Below are 14,419 nucleotides of genomic sequence, written 5' to 3'. Positions count from 1 at the left end.
TTTCCTCCCCGTAGTGCCGGCGTAGGCAGGACGGGCACGTTCGTGGTGATCGACGCCATGCTGGATATGATGAACGCGGAGAAGAAAGTCGACGTTTATGGGTTCGTCAGTCGGATCAGAGCTCAGCGCTGTCAAATGGTACAAACAGATGTAAGTAAACGTGATTGCTATTCATAGGCTAAGATCTAGAGTCACGCAAGACCTCAGAGGTCCCTTCTTCACGTGCTAACGCTCGAGGAAGACGACGCAAACTTTTATATAATTGTACGGCCGATCTTGATTGAAATCTGTGGAATTTGCCCCGTTTTCTATCCCGTTCAGATGCAGTACGTGTTCATCTACCAAGCGCTGCTGGAGCATTACCTGTATGGGGACACGGAGCTGGAGGTCACGTCTCTGGAAACCCATCTACAGAAACTGTATAATAAAATTCCCGGCAACAGCGGCAACGGCCTCGAGGAGGAATTCAAGGTACAACCTATATGTTCCAGGGGTAACCTATAGAAATCCCCTGCGCCCCCCCCCCCCCCAGTGCCAGTAAACGCTGCCCCCTAGTGGTGCTTCTCGGGATTATTTACATCCCGCGCAGAGTTAAAGGGTTAATGTTATGCTTTGCCTAGCGATGGGTTTCTTTTTTTGTCTTCCCGATTCAGAAACTGACCTCTATCAAGATTCAGAATGATAAGATGAGGACGGGGAACCTGCCGGCCAACATGAAGAAGAACCGCGTCCTGCAGATCATTCCATGTAAGCCCTTAGTAGCCAGATGTCTTCTCGCGCATGTTAGAGGGATATGTGGCTTAACACGTACCCGAGGCCACGGTATGGATTTGTAACCACGCGGTGATGGTTAGGATTACCACGAAGGGTGAAAGACCATCGATTTTATCAGACTTGGGTCAGCTGATGTGTGGAAAAGTGTGAATTTAAACTCAAAACAGCTCCTTTTGGGGAGGCGTGATATAAAGTGGCCGTCGGCACAAAGGACGTGCTGTGCTGTGCTGGACTCCAGGACTGGTACTTTTGTGGCAGAGGATGGCATAGAACGTCCTGGCTCTAAGGCTTAGCGCCCCTGCAGAGAGTTGGATGATGACCTAGACTCCCCCGGGTGCCGGCGTTCCTGGCTCTGAGCCGGCAGGGGCCGTTATAGCAGAACAGTAGACCGTGTCATACAGGTCTTGCAGTAATCAGAGGAGAAAAAGAGCCTCAAAAAGTCTTTAGGGTTACCTGCTAGTTAAAGGTGACATCACTGGAGACTAAAAAAGAATCTCTAGTTAACATGCGCCGCTTTCTTATTGGATTTCAAAAAAAGGGGAGACCCCTGAACCCCCTCGTGTCAGGGGATGGCTTTCAGAGGGCTTGTGGCGTTTCATCTTAGAGCAGACCCCAGAACACTAAATATGTTGGCAGATAAGAAACGTTCGGCTCGTTTTATCTGATATAGAGAAGGGCGGCGGGGGGGTTGCCATTAACTGTCTTATTAAAAATAGTACTTTATTCACAGCCAACGGATAAAACCTCCAAACAATAAGGAGAGTGACATTAAATAAAGCAATGACACGTGGAGACCCCCAACGTTTCGACTGCAAAGTCTTTGTAAAGGGGGATCGCCTGGCGAATAAAGTACTATTCTTTTTTAGTAACGTAGTTGATGGTAATTCTCTTTTCTCGGTCGTTTTAATCTGCCCTTTTCTCCCCCCAAGAGCTTGTTGGGGAAATGGAATTCAGATATAAATATCGCGTTTCATCAGCCATGAGTAACACGCTTCATGTTAATGACTTTGTCCTTTTGCTTTTGCTTTTTTCTTCTTCCAGATGAGTTTAACAGAGTAATCATCCCGGTGAAACGAGGAGAGGAGAATACAGACTACGTCAATGCCTCCTTTATCGACGTAGGTTCCTTTAAATCATCTCATGACGCAGACTGCAGCTTTGGTCTGATATCCTCCTTTTTTTTGCATGGATTAGATGGGCTTCGTGTTAGCGCTGTAAGCTGTGCTTGTTGAAGAACTTGGTGGTGCTTAACTGACCTGGGAAGCTCCTCAGAGGCGGGAGTGGGCGGGGCCAGGTCCGGGAGGCAGAACTATCTGCTAAACTGCTTGTGTAGGCAGCAGGCGGAGATGGAGTAGAAACTAGGCAGAGCTAAACACCCCTCCCCTACACCCAGAGATAAAAGCCACGAGCGGAGGATCCAGACACAGAGAAAACAAAAAATACTTAGTGTTCAAGGCAGGGTTGTGGTTAGTCAAGGGTGGGGTTAACTCCAATTGGCTGAGAGTTGGAGTAGAATTGGGCAGGGGCCGGGCATGGCCAGAGAACGATGATTTTAATCCAGAGACCCGGGCAAACAGCTCCTTACCTCATCAAACCCAAAGAGTTCCCAGGTCTCGTTCTGGCGCCCTGTTTTATTCTTATGATATCACACAGAAGACCCACTTACGTGATGTCACTCGGGGTGAATAATCCCAATTAACTGTTACTCATCCATCGGAAAACTTCAAAAAAGGCAAACTTCCTGACTATGCTTCTTAAAATCAAGATATTTCGAGAATCTCACGGGAAATAATACAATAAATGAATAAGCTGCTCCCGGGGCCCGGATTTTTGGGGCCGGGCGCTGATTGCTTTCATGGCGTTAGAATCATTTTCTCCGGGTGACGTCCGGAATGGCGCGGTTTGCTTCTCGGCCGATACCCTCCGGCTCGTGTAGAAGTGTGTGTGTGGGGGGGGGGTTTGCTTTTTTTTGTAATATTTAGACTTTTAATACTGGAAATCATATTTAAAAAAAAAAAATGCTAACTGGCCTTAAGGTAAACGGAATTGATGCCGCTTTCATCAGATGTGGAATCTTTGAGGGCGTCCGTTTCCTTTGGTTGCTTTGACAGCGAAGGGTTAAATCTGTTTCTCTTTGGGGTTGCTCTGGATTTTTCTAGCGTTGGCTTTAATTTTAGGTATAAATCTGGATTACGCCAGCGATTGTTCCTCGTATTCGTTCAGAGGAAACTCACAATTTACTGCTTACTGCAGCCAAACTCTTGACTCTCAGCAAGACATTATACCCTTCCTTTAAGGAACCGACTAATCGTCTTTATAAGCGCCAAATGTTAAAGCCCCAGAGCGTTTTACTGCATGCCAATAGGTGCAGGCATTCCCGAGTTATCAGACTTTTTTTTTTAGCTCCTCCCGCGGCCACCTCTGCTGAAAGCCCAAGCATGCCTCGGTATGCTTCCTACTCCTGCTACGTAGAGTTCTCATTCTAGCCAATGGGAGTAGCAGAAGCCAATCATTTTGCTATCCTACTTGTGATTGGCTGCTGCCTCAGTGGGAAAGCAGTCAGGTTCAAGTGACGGCCAATAGACATTTGGATTATTAACGTGATGAGACATGGATGCAGAAGACCTCTTCGTTGGTTGGTAGCTGCCTTAGGGACTTGGCATTCGGCCCCCTGCGCTCCTCGGCATCCCGTACGGTCACCGCGACCCATCTGCCGTCATTAAAGAGCCGTGTCAGGATCTGGACACTAGAGGGCGCTGCTGGTCCCCTGCTCTGTAAGCAAAGGGGCTTCGTGTCTCCTTTTAACCAAATCTGCAGTGTTTTTGTTAAAATCTGTATGCCGCGTGTTGGAGTTTTTGATATATATATATATAATGTGTGTGTGTATATATGTGTATATATATATATAATGTGTGTGTGTGTATATATGTGTATATATATATATAATGTGTGTGTGTGTATATATGTGTATATATATATATAATGTGTGTGTGTGTATATATGTGTATATATATATATAATGTGTGTGTGTGTGTATATGTGTATATATATATAATGTGTGTGTGTGTGTATATGTGTATATATATATATATACCGTATTTTTCGCTCCATAAGACGCAGTTTTTTTCCTCCCAAAGTAGGATGAAAAATCAGCCGCGTCTTATGGAGCGAAGATGCAGGCGGGGGGGGGGGGGGGCAACGATATACCGTATTGGCTCGAATATAGGCCGCACTTTTTTCCCCCACTTTAAGACTTTAAAGTGGGGGTGCGGCCTATATTCGGGGTCTAGCGCCCGACGCCCGGGACATGCAGTCCCGGGCGCCGGGCAGGCAGCGGGGTTAGGATACAGATCCCCCGCAGCGGTGCAGGGGACCCGCATCCTACTCCCCGATACGCTCAGACAGCCTCCCCTGCCAGCACTTCCCACGGGGGGGGGGGGGCGGCACGGGAGGTTGTCTAAGCGCATCGTGCGGATGCGTTTTACCTCTGCACCCCCCGCGGATTTACCGGAGCAGACTCCCGGGTGTCTTGCGGGGTCGGCGGGGGACGTCTACGCAATACAACTTCCGGTGCCGGATGTGCCGCACCGGAAGTTGTATTGCGTAGATGTCCCCCGCCGGCCCCGCAAGACACCCGGGAGTCTGCTCCGGTAAGTTGGGGAGGGGGGGGGCAGAGGGGGACAGTGGTAGCGTATCTCGGGGAGGGAGGACAGTGGCAGCGTATCTCGGGGAGGGAGGACAGTGGCAGCGTATCTCGGGGAGGGAGGACAGTGGCAGCGTATCTCGGGGAGGGAGGACAGTGGCAGCGTATCTCGGGGAGGGAGGACAGTGGCAGCATATCTCGGGGAGGGAGGACAGTGGCAGCGTATCTCGGGGAGGGAGGACAGTGGCAGCGTATCTCGGGGAGGAGGACAGTGGCAGCGTATCTCGGGGAGGGAGGACAGTGGCAGCGTATCTCGGGGGGCGGGGGGGGCAGAGTGGCAGTATGTTTTTTGGTGCTTTTTTAAAGAAAAAAACTTTTTCTTTAAAAAAGCACCAAACTTTTAGGGTGCGGCCTATATACGGGGGCGGCCTATATCCGAGCCAATACGGTACTCACCAAAAGTGTCCCAGACAGTCTCTGTCTCGCTTCGCCGTCCAGGGGAGGTCTTCATCTGGAGACCGCCGCCTCTGTCGCCGCCTCTCCTCTTCTCTGGTCCGTTGCGACGGCTAAGGGCGGACTGGATGGAGAGGACGGGGGGATTTGACGCAAGCGCCGTGTCACGTATGGCGCCGGCGCATGCGCAGTACGGCGCTTGTAGTCCAACTATACTTCCCATCATGTCTGACCAGCTTTTTTCTGTGCAGGCATGACGGGAGGATGATGTCCTTTTTTTATAGCCCATTTTTTAGCTCAAAATATTTTTTCCTTTTTTTTCTCCTCTAAAATCTAGGTGCGTCTTATAGAGCGAAAAATACGGTATATTGTGTGTGTGTGTGTATATGTATATGTGTATATATATATATATATAGTGTGTATGTGTGTGTGTATATATATATATATATATATATATATATATATATATATATATAGTGTGTATGTGTGTGTATATATAGTGTGTGTGTGTATATATGTATAATGTATATGCGTCTTGGTTCATATATCCATATTATTGATACCTTTGGCGAGAATTACCGAGAAGTTAATGCTTCGCAGGGCGTATTATAAAAACCTTAAACATGGATATTTTCTCAAAGTGATCGGAGGATTCAAAGGGGTTTTGTTTTTTTTTTTGTGGACCCTCAAAAAGCCCCCCCTCCCCCCAGCGGTTCTGGCGTCACGGGTGGCCATGTGTCCATGCGCAGGTAAAGCAGGATTAAATATCTTCAAAGCTTTTTCTTCTAATTTTTACTGAAAACAAAATATCGGCCTTTTTCTCACTCGTCCAGACGGAAGTTTACTGTAAATTCCACCGATTTCATTCCGTCGAAGCTTTTTTTCCTCCTCGCACGTTGGGCTGTGATTGACGTTTTTTGGTTAAGACGTTCCCGGGGCCGGTGTTAATTCAGAGACCCCTCGCGTTTCGCTCTCTTCTCTTTTCTAGAAGTTCTGGCTCAGCGCTGGAGACCCCTTAACTCCCGAGCCCCACAAGGGAAATCATTTCTATATTAAACGCTCCGACAGAAAGTTCCTTTCTTGGTCTTCATAGAAGAGACATTCGTCGTGGAGCTTATTGCGGGTCCGTTTCTTAAAGGGCATCCGTTTTAAATATATATATGTGTATGTATGTGTGCAATACGTCGGTATATACAGAATTATCTCCCCCCACCCTTAGCGTCTTATTGCTGAAGCCGGACGGCCCCCTGCGAAGCGCATCGTCTAACGAGGGCAATACCTGGCTTCCTTATTACATCAGTACCGGTTTGGGCTACGTTTTAAATTTAAAGGAGATTTCCCATGGGAAGGACTCGGCAGATATGCCCAGGTGGTCTACAGTAACACCCCCCCCCCCAGTGCTGTATACAGTAACACCCCCCCAGTGCTGTATACAGTAACACCCCCCCAGTGCTGTATACAGTAACACCCCCCCAGTGCTGTATACAGTAACACCCCCCCAGCGCTGTATACAGTAACACCCCCCCAGCGCTGTATACAGTAACACCCCCCCCAGCGCTGTATACAGTAACACCCCCCCAGCGCTGTATACAGTGATATAACCCCCAGCGCTGTATACAGTGATATAACCCCCAGCGCTGTATACAGTGATATAACCCCCAGCGCTGTATACAGTAATATAACCCCCAGCGCTGTATACAGTGATATAACCCCCAGCGCTGTATACAGTGATATAACCCCCAAGCGCTGTATACAGTGATATAACCCCCAGCGCTGTATACAGTAATAACCCCCTAGCGCTGTATACAGTAATATAACCCCCAGCGCTGTATACAGTAATATAACCCCCAGCGCTGTATACAGTAATATAACCCCCAGCGCTGTATACAGTAATATAACCCCCTAGCACTGTATACAGTAATATAACCCCCAGCGCTGTATACGGTGATATAACCCCCCAGCGCTGTATACAGTAATATATCCCCCCAGCGCTGTATACAGTGATATAACCCCCCAGCGCTGTATACAGTAACGTCGGTCGGTATTTACAGAAACCTCCTTTTGTTCCATTATCTCCTTTTATCTGCCATATTTTGGGTTACTTTTTAAAAAAAAAAAAAAAAATTTTTAAAGCTCAACCACCACCCTGAGTTGCTGCTTTACGCTAATGAAGTCTGTTCCACCGTAACGTTTCATTAGTCAGAGAGTCTGTGTGATTAAGACTGAGTCATTCTATTGTTTCCCACAGGCAGTATAATAAGGAGTCGGGGTGTTTAGTAGATCGGGGCTCAGATAACAGAGCGAGAATGGCTGATGTGCAGCTGCCTGACAACATTTATATTACGGGGTAAAAACTACAACTTAAAACGGAAAACAGCTGAATATCTGTGATGTTAACAATAAATCGAGACACCGCGGCATCCCTGCGCACCGGTACTAAACCCCTGGTGTTTTGTTCTTTTGCTGCTTATATGTAATCCCTAACTGGAGAGTTTGCAGGAGACTCAAATTCTTCTGCTCTGTTATATAATTATACATTATACGGGGCCAGCCCACCCTTCCTTACAGAAAACTAGATTACTAGAATCTGCTATGATATCTCATATCCGTACTGGAATATGCTTTATTCAATTTAAAAAAAATATATATATATAGATGTGTATATAAATCTGTAAAATCCATTTTTTTAACATTTTTATTGATACTTTCATGAAAGGAAAATCACGTGTGTGTATATGTATAGATAAAATTATATTAATGATGGTGCATTCATTCTACAGAGTAATATATATCTATATTTAGATTTCTTATACATTGATATATTTTATATACTTTTTCCTTTTCTATATCAATGCGTTTTAAATATTCAAAACCCCCAAAAATCCCTCATTCTCCAAATTCTTATTCTATTCATTCACAACATTGTGATAAAGCACTGTGTGTGAATGTCTAGGAAAGAGCCTGAATGAATTGGACATTTCTCTACCCTTCCGTCTGTCCGCGGCGATCTCGCCTTAACCGTAAAAAGGATATTTGTGAATATATAATAGGGGTGTTATTCCGGTACAGGTCTCGGGGTTGGGGTCACCGTATTAAGCTGTAAATCTGTTTGTAGGGTTATCGGCAGAAGGATTCTTACATCGCCAGCCAGGGCCCTTTGCATCACACCATCGAAGACTTCTGGCGGATGATCTGGGAGTGGAAATCTTGTTCGATTGTCATGTTAACAGAACTGGAAGAAAGGGGACAGGTAAATCCACCTTTATCGCTACCAGCTTATTGTGTCCTGGAGCCGCCGTCCGACGCACTGGCCACGTCTCGTTGGGGTGATGGCCAACAGTGCCCCATAAGTGGCGCCTCTGGCCTTAAAGTGCCGGCGTCACTTAGTCATCCCGATTCGGGCTTTGCTGTCATACCATTCAGTTGTAATCGCAAGAGACGGTTACATTTCTGAACGACTGCGTCGTAATACGCACTTTTCTGTTTTATTTTATCTTTAATAGGAAAAATGTGCCCAGTATTGGCCCTCTGAAGGCACCGTATCCTTTGGCGACATCACTATAGAACTGAAGAAGGAAGAGGAGTGTGAAAGCTACACCGTTCGAGATTTACTGGTGACCAACACAAGGGTAAGAACCAAGGACTGGCGCTGCTCTTCAAGGTACCCCCGGTGGTCTTAGGCGTACTTTCCACAGCCACCAGAGTCTGGAAGTGGACGTCTAAAGGACACGGCAGAGATTTGCTCAGACGGGGGCAAAATCCTCTCCCGTAGTGATCCATCCTTCCTGGTGTGTGTGCGGTTTAATGTTGTCATGCACTGGTACATGACATCATATCTCAGAGCCCAGCATCTAGCTGCACACTGACCACAAAGGAGCAACTACGCAGCGGTCTGTACCAGCCATAGACCTCCATTACTTTCCACTATGAAGGAGGGTCTGACGTAGGTATAAATGGGCAGGGAGCCCCACCATGGCCGCCCCCCCCCCCATATTGCTGGTGCTTCTCCTGCCGTCCTGGTTGGGCCACTGGTCGCCCGGGCCACTGGTCGCCCGGGCCACTGGGCCATCAATTCCACTATCTTAAGGAGCCTTCTTCAGACAACTTTAGAGAGTATCACTGTTCAGTGGCATGATAATCCCCCCGTTATACGTAGACCTCATCTTATTTACCTTGATTAGGCCATCGGGGGCTAGCATGGCATTGGCTCGAGCTAAAAGCTTTCAAGCATTTGCTGTAAGGGAATGATCGGCCATGTTCTTAAAATCTTTGGCTTAGTGTCCATTTCCATGAATTTTATGGGTTTTCTAGACGTTGTGGAGAGCATCGTTAATAAAATTCAGACGTGTTATATAAATAAGGGTCTCTTGTGATCAGTGGTTTCACGTGGATGCACGTGGATCAACGTGGGGAGGTCCGTGGTTGCTTTATTCCTATTCTCAGACGTTCTCAAGTAACAGGAATACTTTCTCCTCCTTGCCTCGTGCAGGAAAACAAAGCCCGCCAAATCAGACAGTTCCACTTCCACGGCTGGCCAGAAGTCGGGATTCCCACGGACGGGAAAGGAATGATTAATATCATCGCTGCCGTACAAAAGCAGCAACAGCAGTCTGGCAATCACCCCATTACCGTACACTGCAGGTGAGTCGAACGCTCCAAGGTGATGGACACGTTTGGTCCAAGGGGTCAACCTCCAGTTCCTTCGCAGACAACTCTATGGTCTTGGAGGACCTGGATATCCTTGCTTTTGTGCATCGGGTAGTAGGGAAGCTCGCCTTATGATTGCCCCCCGTTTTTGTCCGTTTCGCAGCGCGGGAGCCGGGCGGACGGGAACGTTCTGCGCTCTTAGCACAGTGCTGGAGAGAGTGAAGGCGGAAGGAATCCTGGACGTCTTTCAAACCGTAAAAAGCCTGAGGTTACAGAGGCCACATATGGTCCAAACCTTGGTAAGTGTGACCTGATTTTTACGTTCTTCGTGAAAGGGCAGAACTTGACCCCATGGGTTGGGTGTGGGATAAGAAAAGTTGTTTTCCCAAAGCAATGGAAGTTGGTCCACCAAGATTTGGCCCGCAGACGTTCTCCTTGGGGTGTAGCGTGTCATTTTGGCATCTCTACGGATCCGTTTCACCTGCTGAGATAGCGAAGTAATGTATTGTTCATTAAGCTCAATGATATCCCGTAGACCCAGTCGATAGGATCCCAGTCACGCTGATGGCCAATGAACGTTTCATGCACCAAAGTCAATAAAGATGAAGTCATAGAAGCTATCAGGACCTTCGTGAGTAAGGAGGGACTTCTTCTGAGGTCTTGAAAGCTTCTGTGACTCTACGTCTTAATCCATTGATGTTCGCCCTTTGGGTTTTAGATATTGCCGCCTAGCAGAGCAGGACGTTTCGGTGCCCCTTCCCCAATCATCAGTGCAAAAACCTAGGGGTCGTTCAAAAACGGCAGCTATCGGTATGGCCCTATGGGTCAACTTATTAGTGAAGCCTTCAGTAGATGGCATCGTGTACAACTTGGCATCTGGTTGCCAACCTTAGAAGATGTGTGTAGATTGACCAAGAGCATGGCCACTCTGAGGCTTGGCATAAAACCAGATCGGCTACATTTTGCTCTTGCCTGATGGCACCCCGGGCAGGAATTATTCTTGATTGCCCCACCACTTTACAAATCCTCATTGGTCATAGTTTCACCCGGTCGCCTGAAGGTTGGTGCCAATCTACCTCCTATAACATAGTCTTAAGGGTGAAAGGACTAGTGGCCGCCTGGGGCTACAACGATATGTACAATAATCTCAATACCAGTTGGGACACACCATGCGGGCACCCAACACCTCCGGGGAACGAGCCCAACATGAAGACATTATGGCTTCTTTAATGAAAAACGCAGGTATAAAAAACGTTAAAAACGTCACTTTTTGGTCTTAATGAAGAAAAAGTAACCCCCTTTTCTCTGTGACGCGCAGGAGCAGTATGAGTTCTGCTACAGAGTGGTGCAAGAATACATTGACGCCTTCTCGGACTACGCCAACTTCAAATGAACCCCGGGGAAAGGACGCGACCGTGGCCTTTAATATTTTGTAATATTCTATTTGTTAATATATCTAGATCAGTGTATATATCTTAACTGTTTTAGAGGATTGGTACAATGTGCTTTATATTAGCCGGAGATTTTATATGTAGCAAAGTGATTAGTGCAGGTAGACATATTTTTTTTATTTCCCCCCCCCCCCCCGTTTTATTGTATTATTATTATTATTATTTGGATAAAATAGCTTGATGTTTGGATTAATTTGTTTTTAAAACCATCTCCCTCTCATATACTTTGCAATTCCCTCTTCTCCATTTGTAACGGGGAGTATAAAGCTGTTCCGGACCACGTTCTAGATATCTCTTAAAGAGCGGTCGGCGCCGTAGGGTTACCGTGACGACGACGGCTCTTGCTCCAGTGATTTTTATTTTGTAAATAAATATATAAATAGAAAGTATATCAGATTTTTGTATGAAAAAGGAAAAAAAAAAAGTTAGTTTTGCAATTTTTCCGACACGGAGTCCAGACGCTCCGAGCTGCAGGCGGTGGTCCTGGTGGCGGTGGTCCCGGTAGTCACGTCTTAAAGGGAGCCGCTTGGTGATTAGTGCCACGTCGCAGTACCTGTTACTAGGCTCTTGGGTGAAGGTGCTATTTAACCCATTCAAAGCCCGATTCTGGTGCTCTGTTTGAAGTGGCCGTTTCACATCAACCAATGGAATATCTCCACCGACCGTTGCGTTGGTTCCCATGGTGAAAAGCGACTTTTATAACATTCTAGCGGAATATTTTGTAATGGATAATCCCTATGAATTCTGAAGGCACGTGAAGCAAGTGCTATTAAACTCGCCTGTCGTATTTCTGTATTCCAAGCTAAACCTTAAAGAAGCCTTTTCTGCTGATACGGCAACAAAGCTCTTCATTCTGGCTGTGGTCTTGCTTTAGGTCTGGATTAACATACTTGCCCTCTCCAGTACGCGTTACATATACATACATACACAAATATAAATATATATATATATTTAAAAAGAAAAAACTTAGTAGGCGGAGCATAAATCTACAATGGGCGGACCCAAAAATCGAGGCGCATGTCTATTAATGGGTAACATGTCTGCTTCCCGTGGTGCCGTATCTGTAGTATTGGGATTGTGGCCCCATCTGTCCTTGTGTTTCGGGATTTACGGAGGTCGCCCAAAATAACGAAGCATTAGACAAAACTTTACTGGTATAAATATTTATTTATAAGCAGGGTTTGGGCGCTCGGCGCTCGCTTTCATACTCTGCGCTGCGGGGAATAATCCAGTGAATCCGATTGTTAATAATTCAGTCGCTGCCAATGGTTTGCCTTTTGAATAAATCCATTTTCTGGATTCTGGAAAGGTTATAGGCCTGGGGGGCTGGTTTGGGGGGGGGGGGTCGTCATCTTACGGAGCGTTTTTGGATCAGCGTAATGGGGAGGTGGGAGCGGCACATTACCCGACACCTTCCTAGACCGGCTAACCCCCAGAGCTTATCTGACCCTGACCTGCCTCCTATTTTGTCCGTAGCTCATCTACCCACACGATCTAAACCAACAGAGTTTAGGATTATATGTCGTCGACCGTTCTGGACAGACCTGCAGGGTCCTTGACTTCTTCCACGTCCGGTCGATATGCTACCTTATAGCTCTGAGGTCCGTTACATTGTAAGAAAAGTCAAAGATGCCGAACCGCGGCAGATAAATCGCCCTATTATGTAATTCACTGTAAACCATAATAGTGCTGAAAAAGAGATTTCTCCCCTAAAAATAAATTCGGACGTACCTGGATATATATATTTTAAGGGTTAAGGAATTTGCTTATTGTTGGTCCAATATGATTAGAACACAAGACGCAAAACTGATGCTGTCCTCCCCCCCCCCCCCCCAGAGAATCAGATAAGAGATGACAATTGCAAAGTTCAAAAGTTTGGGGTCACTTAGAAATGTCCTTGTTGTTGAATGAAAAGCAAATTTTGGTAAATTAAAATGAAGTGGATCAGAAATCCAGCGCAGCCGGGGTTAATGTTGTAAATGACTGTTGTGGCTGGAGTGAAGTAATGGATTTGTATGAGAGGTGAAATCCCTCGCGGAGTACATGTGCGCGTTATAATTTACCCTAAAAATTTGCAAATACTGCAGATGAGTGACCCCAAACTTTTGAACGGTCGTGGGCTGTGTTTTTTTTCTGAATTGCAAATAAGTCATTTCAGGCTCGTTCATAACTTTTTCATGTACTTCTAAATTTCTTGTATTTTGAAGTATTAGGTTAAGTTTATATGAGCGACTCCCGTACAAAGGCCCTTTTCTTTAATTGTTTAAAAAAAAAAAAAGAAAAAGAAAAAAGGATACAAAGTGTAACACACAGGGAGCAATGAAGAAAGAAGAGAGGGAGGTGGAGAGAAGGAGTCCGTTCTCTGCCTTCATGGTCAGGAACCAGGAATTTCTTACAAATCGTGGTTTATTTACCAATTCTTTGATGTTCTGTGGGTGTTGCAGTCACCCAAGTGGTAAATTTTCCTAACGTCACTTGTTTTTTTTTTTATTACGAATGGGAAAGTAGAAGAAGCTGCTCGGGTCGATTGCGCATGTAAAGGCCACATAATCATAATGTCCCAAGCGTCCTCGGCTCCTCGTCCATTACCGCTGGTGGGAGGATTCAGGAGGTCCTTTTTAAGAGAGAATTTAAAAAAAAAAAAATGTACAGTATTGAGACTGGGGCCGAAATGTCAGAAATGTTAATAAATCTATTAAACTACAAAATTGCCTCTTTTTAATCCTGCCATTAAAGACTATAATGTTAATTTGGATCGCTAATTCTCCAAATCCCATTACACAAGACAAACCCATTTGGTGGGTTACGTTCTCATGATCTGCAAGCTTATTCCTCCCCATTAAATGACCTCTTGCCTGTTGCTGATTGTTGATCGGTCGGAGAAGGGAGAGAACTTCAGAAAAGCAAAATAATTGCACTAATTTATGCTTTATTTACCTTAGAGCTCAGCTTCCCTGTGATTCAATAGCCTAATAGCATTTTACGCTGTAATGAGCATTTAGTTACCCAAAAAGATTTGACAGATACCCCGTATGTCTTTGAAAACTCCAGGCAGGAATGGGTTAATGATTACCGTGGAAACTGAGTGTATATATATATATTTCAGTGCCTATTTTTTTTTTATTTTTTTTTTTTGTTTCGTTTTTTTGTTTTTTTAAGTAAAGTTTCTAGAAATACGCGGCGGGATCCAAACTGAATATAGCCGTTCGCTGTCGGCCCCTCCGCCCCCCCCCTCTGGCTTTGCGAGTCGCTGTCAAATCGATATTGATGTTTAAATCCCGGGTTCAGCGTCGGTTAATGTGACTTCACGTGTGTTGCACCATCATTCCCCGAGTTTCCGAAAAGGGTTACAATTTACGAGAATAATCGATCTGACCAAAGAGGAGATTTCCTGACTCAGACTGGGGGGGGGGGGGGCATTGACAAGACTTCACGAGAAATCCATTATCTT

General features: G+C 45.9%; 1 protein-coding gene across 1 annotated transcript in view; it reads left to right on the top strand.

Annotated features, from left to right (window-relative positions):
- LOC149285093 (receptor-type tyrosine-protein phosphatase alpha) overlaps positions 1–10,910 on the top strand; it is a 17,446-nt gene extending 6,536 nt beyond the window's left edge. Inside the window, exons 10-18 of the mRNA XM_089495818.1 lie at positions 15–150; positions 322–471; positions 654–747; positions 1,816–1,892; positions 7,986–8,120; positions 8,374–8,499; positions 9,360–9,511; positions 9,681–9,816; positions 10,836–10,910. Of these exons, the coding sequence (XP_089351944.1) occupies positions 15–150; positions 322–471; positions 654–747; positions 1,816–1,892; positions 7,986–8,120; positions 8,374–8,499; positions 9,360–9,511; positions 9,681–9,816; positions 10,836–10,910 (1,081 nt within the window). The remainder of the gene's footprint in view (positions 1–14; positions 151–321; positions 472–653; positions 748–1,815; positions 1,893–7,985; positions 8,121–8,373; positions 8,500–9,359; positions 9,512–9,680; positions 9,817–10,835) is intronic.
- The last annotated feature ends 3,509 nt before the right edge of the window (positions 10,911–14,419 follow it).

Source organism: Sceloporus occidentalis, unplaced genomic scaffold (assembly GCF_023333645.1).
Source record: "Sceloporus occidentalis isolate IW3139 unplaced genomic scaffold, rSceOcc1.0.p SCAF_84, whole genome shotgun sequence".
Classification (NCBI taxonomy): domain Eukaryota; kingdom Metazoa; phylum Chordata; class Lepidosauria; order Squamata; family Phrynosomatidae; genus Sceloporus; species Sceloporus occidentalis.
This window is presented reverse-complemented; position numbering and strand designations above follow the sequence as displayed.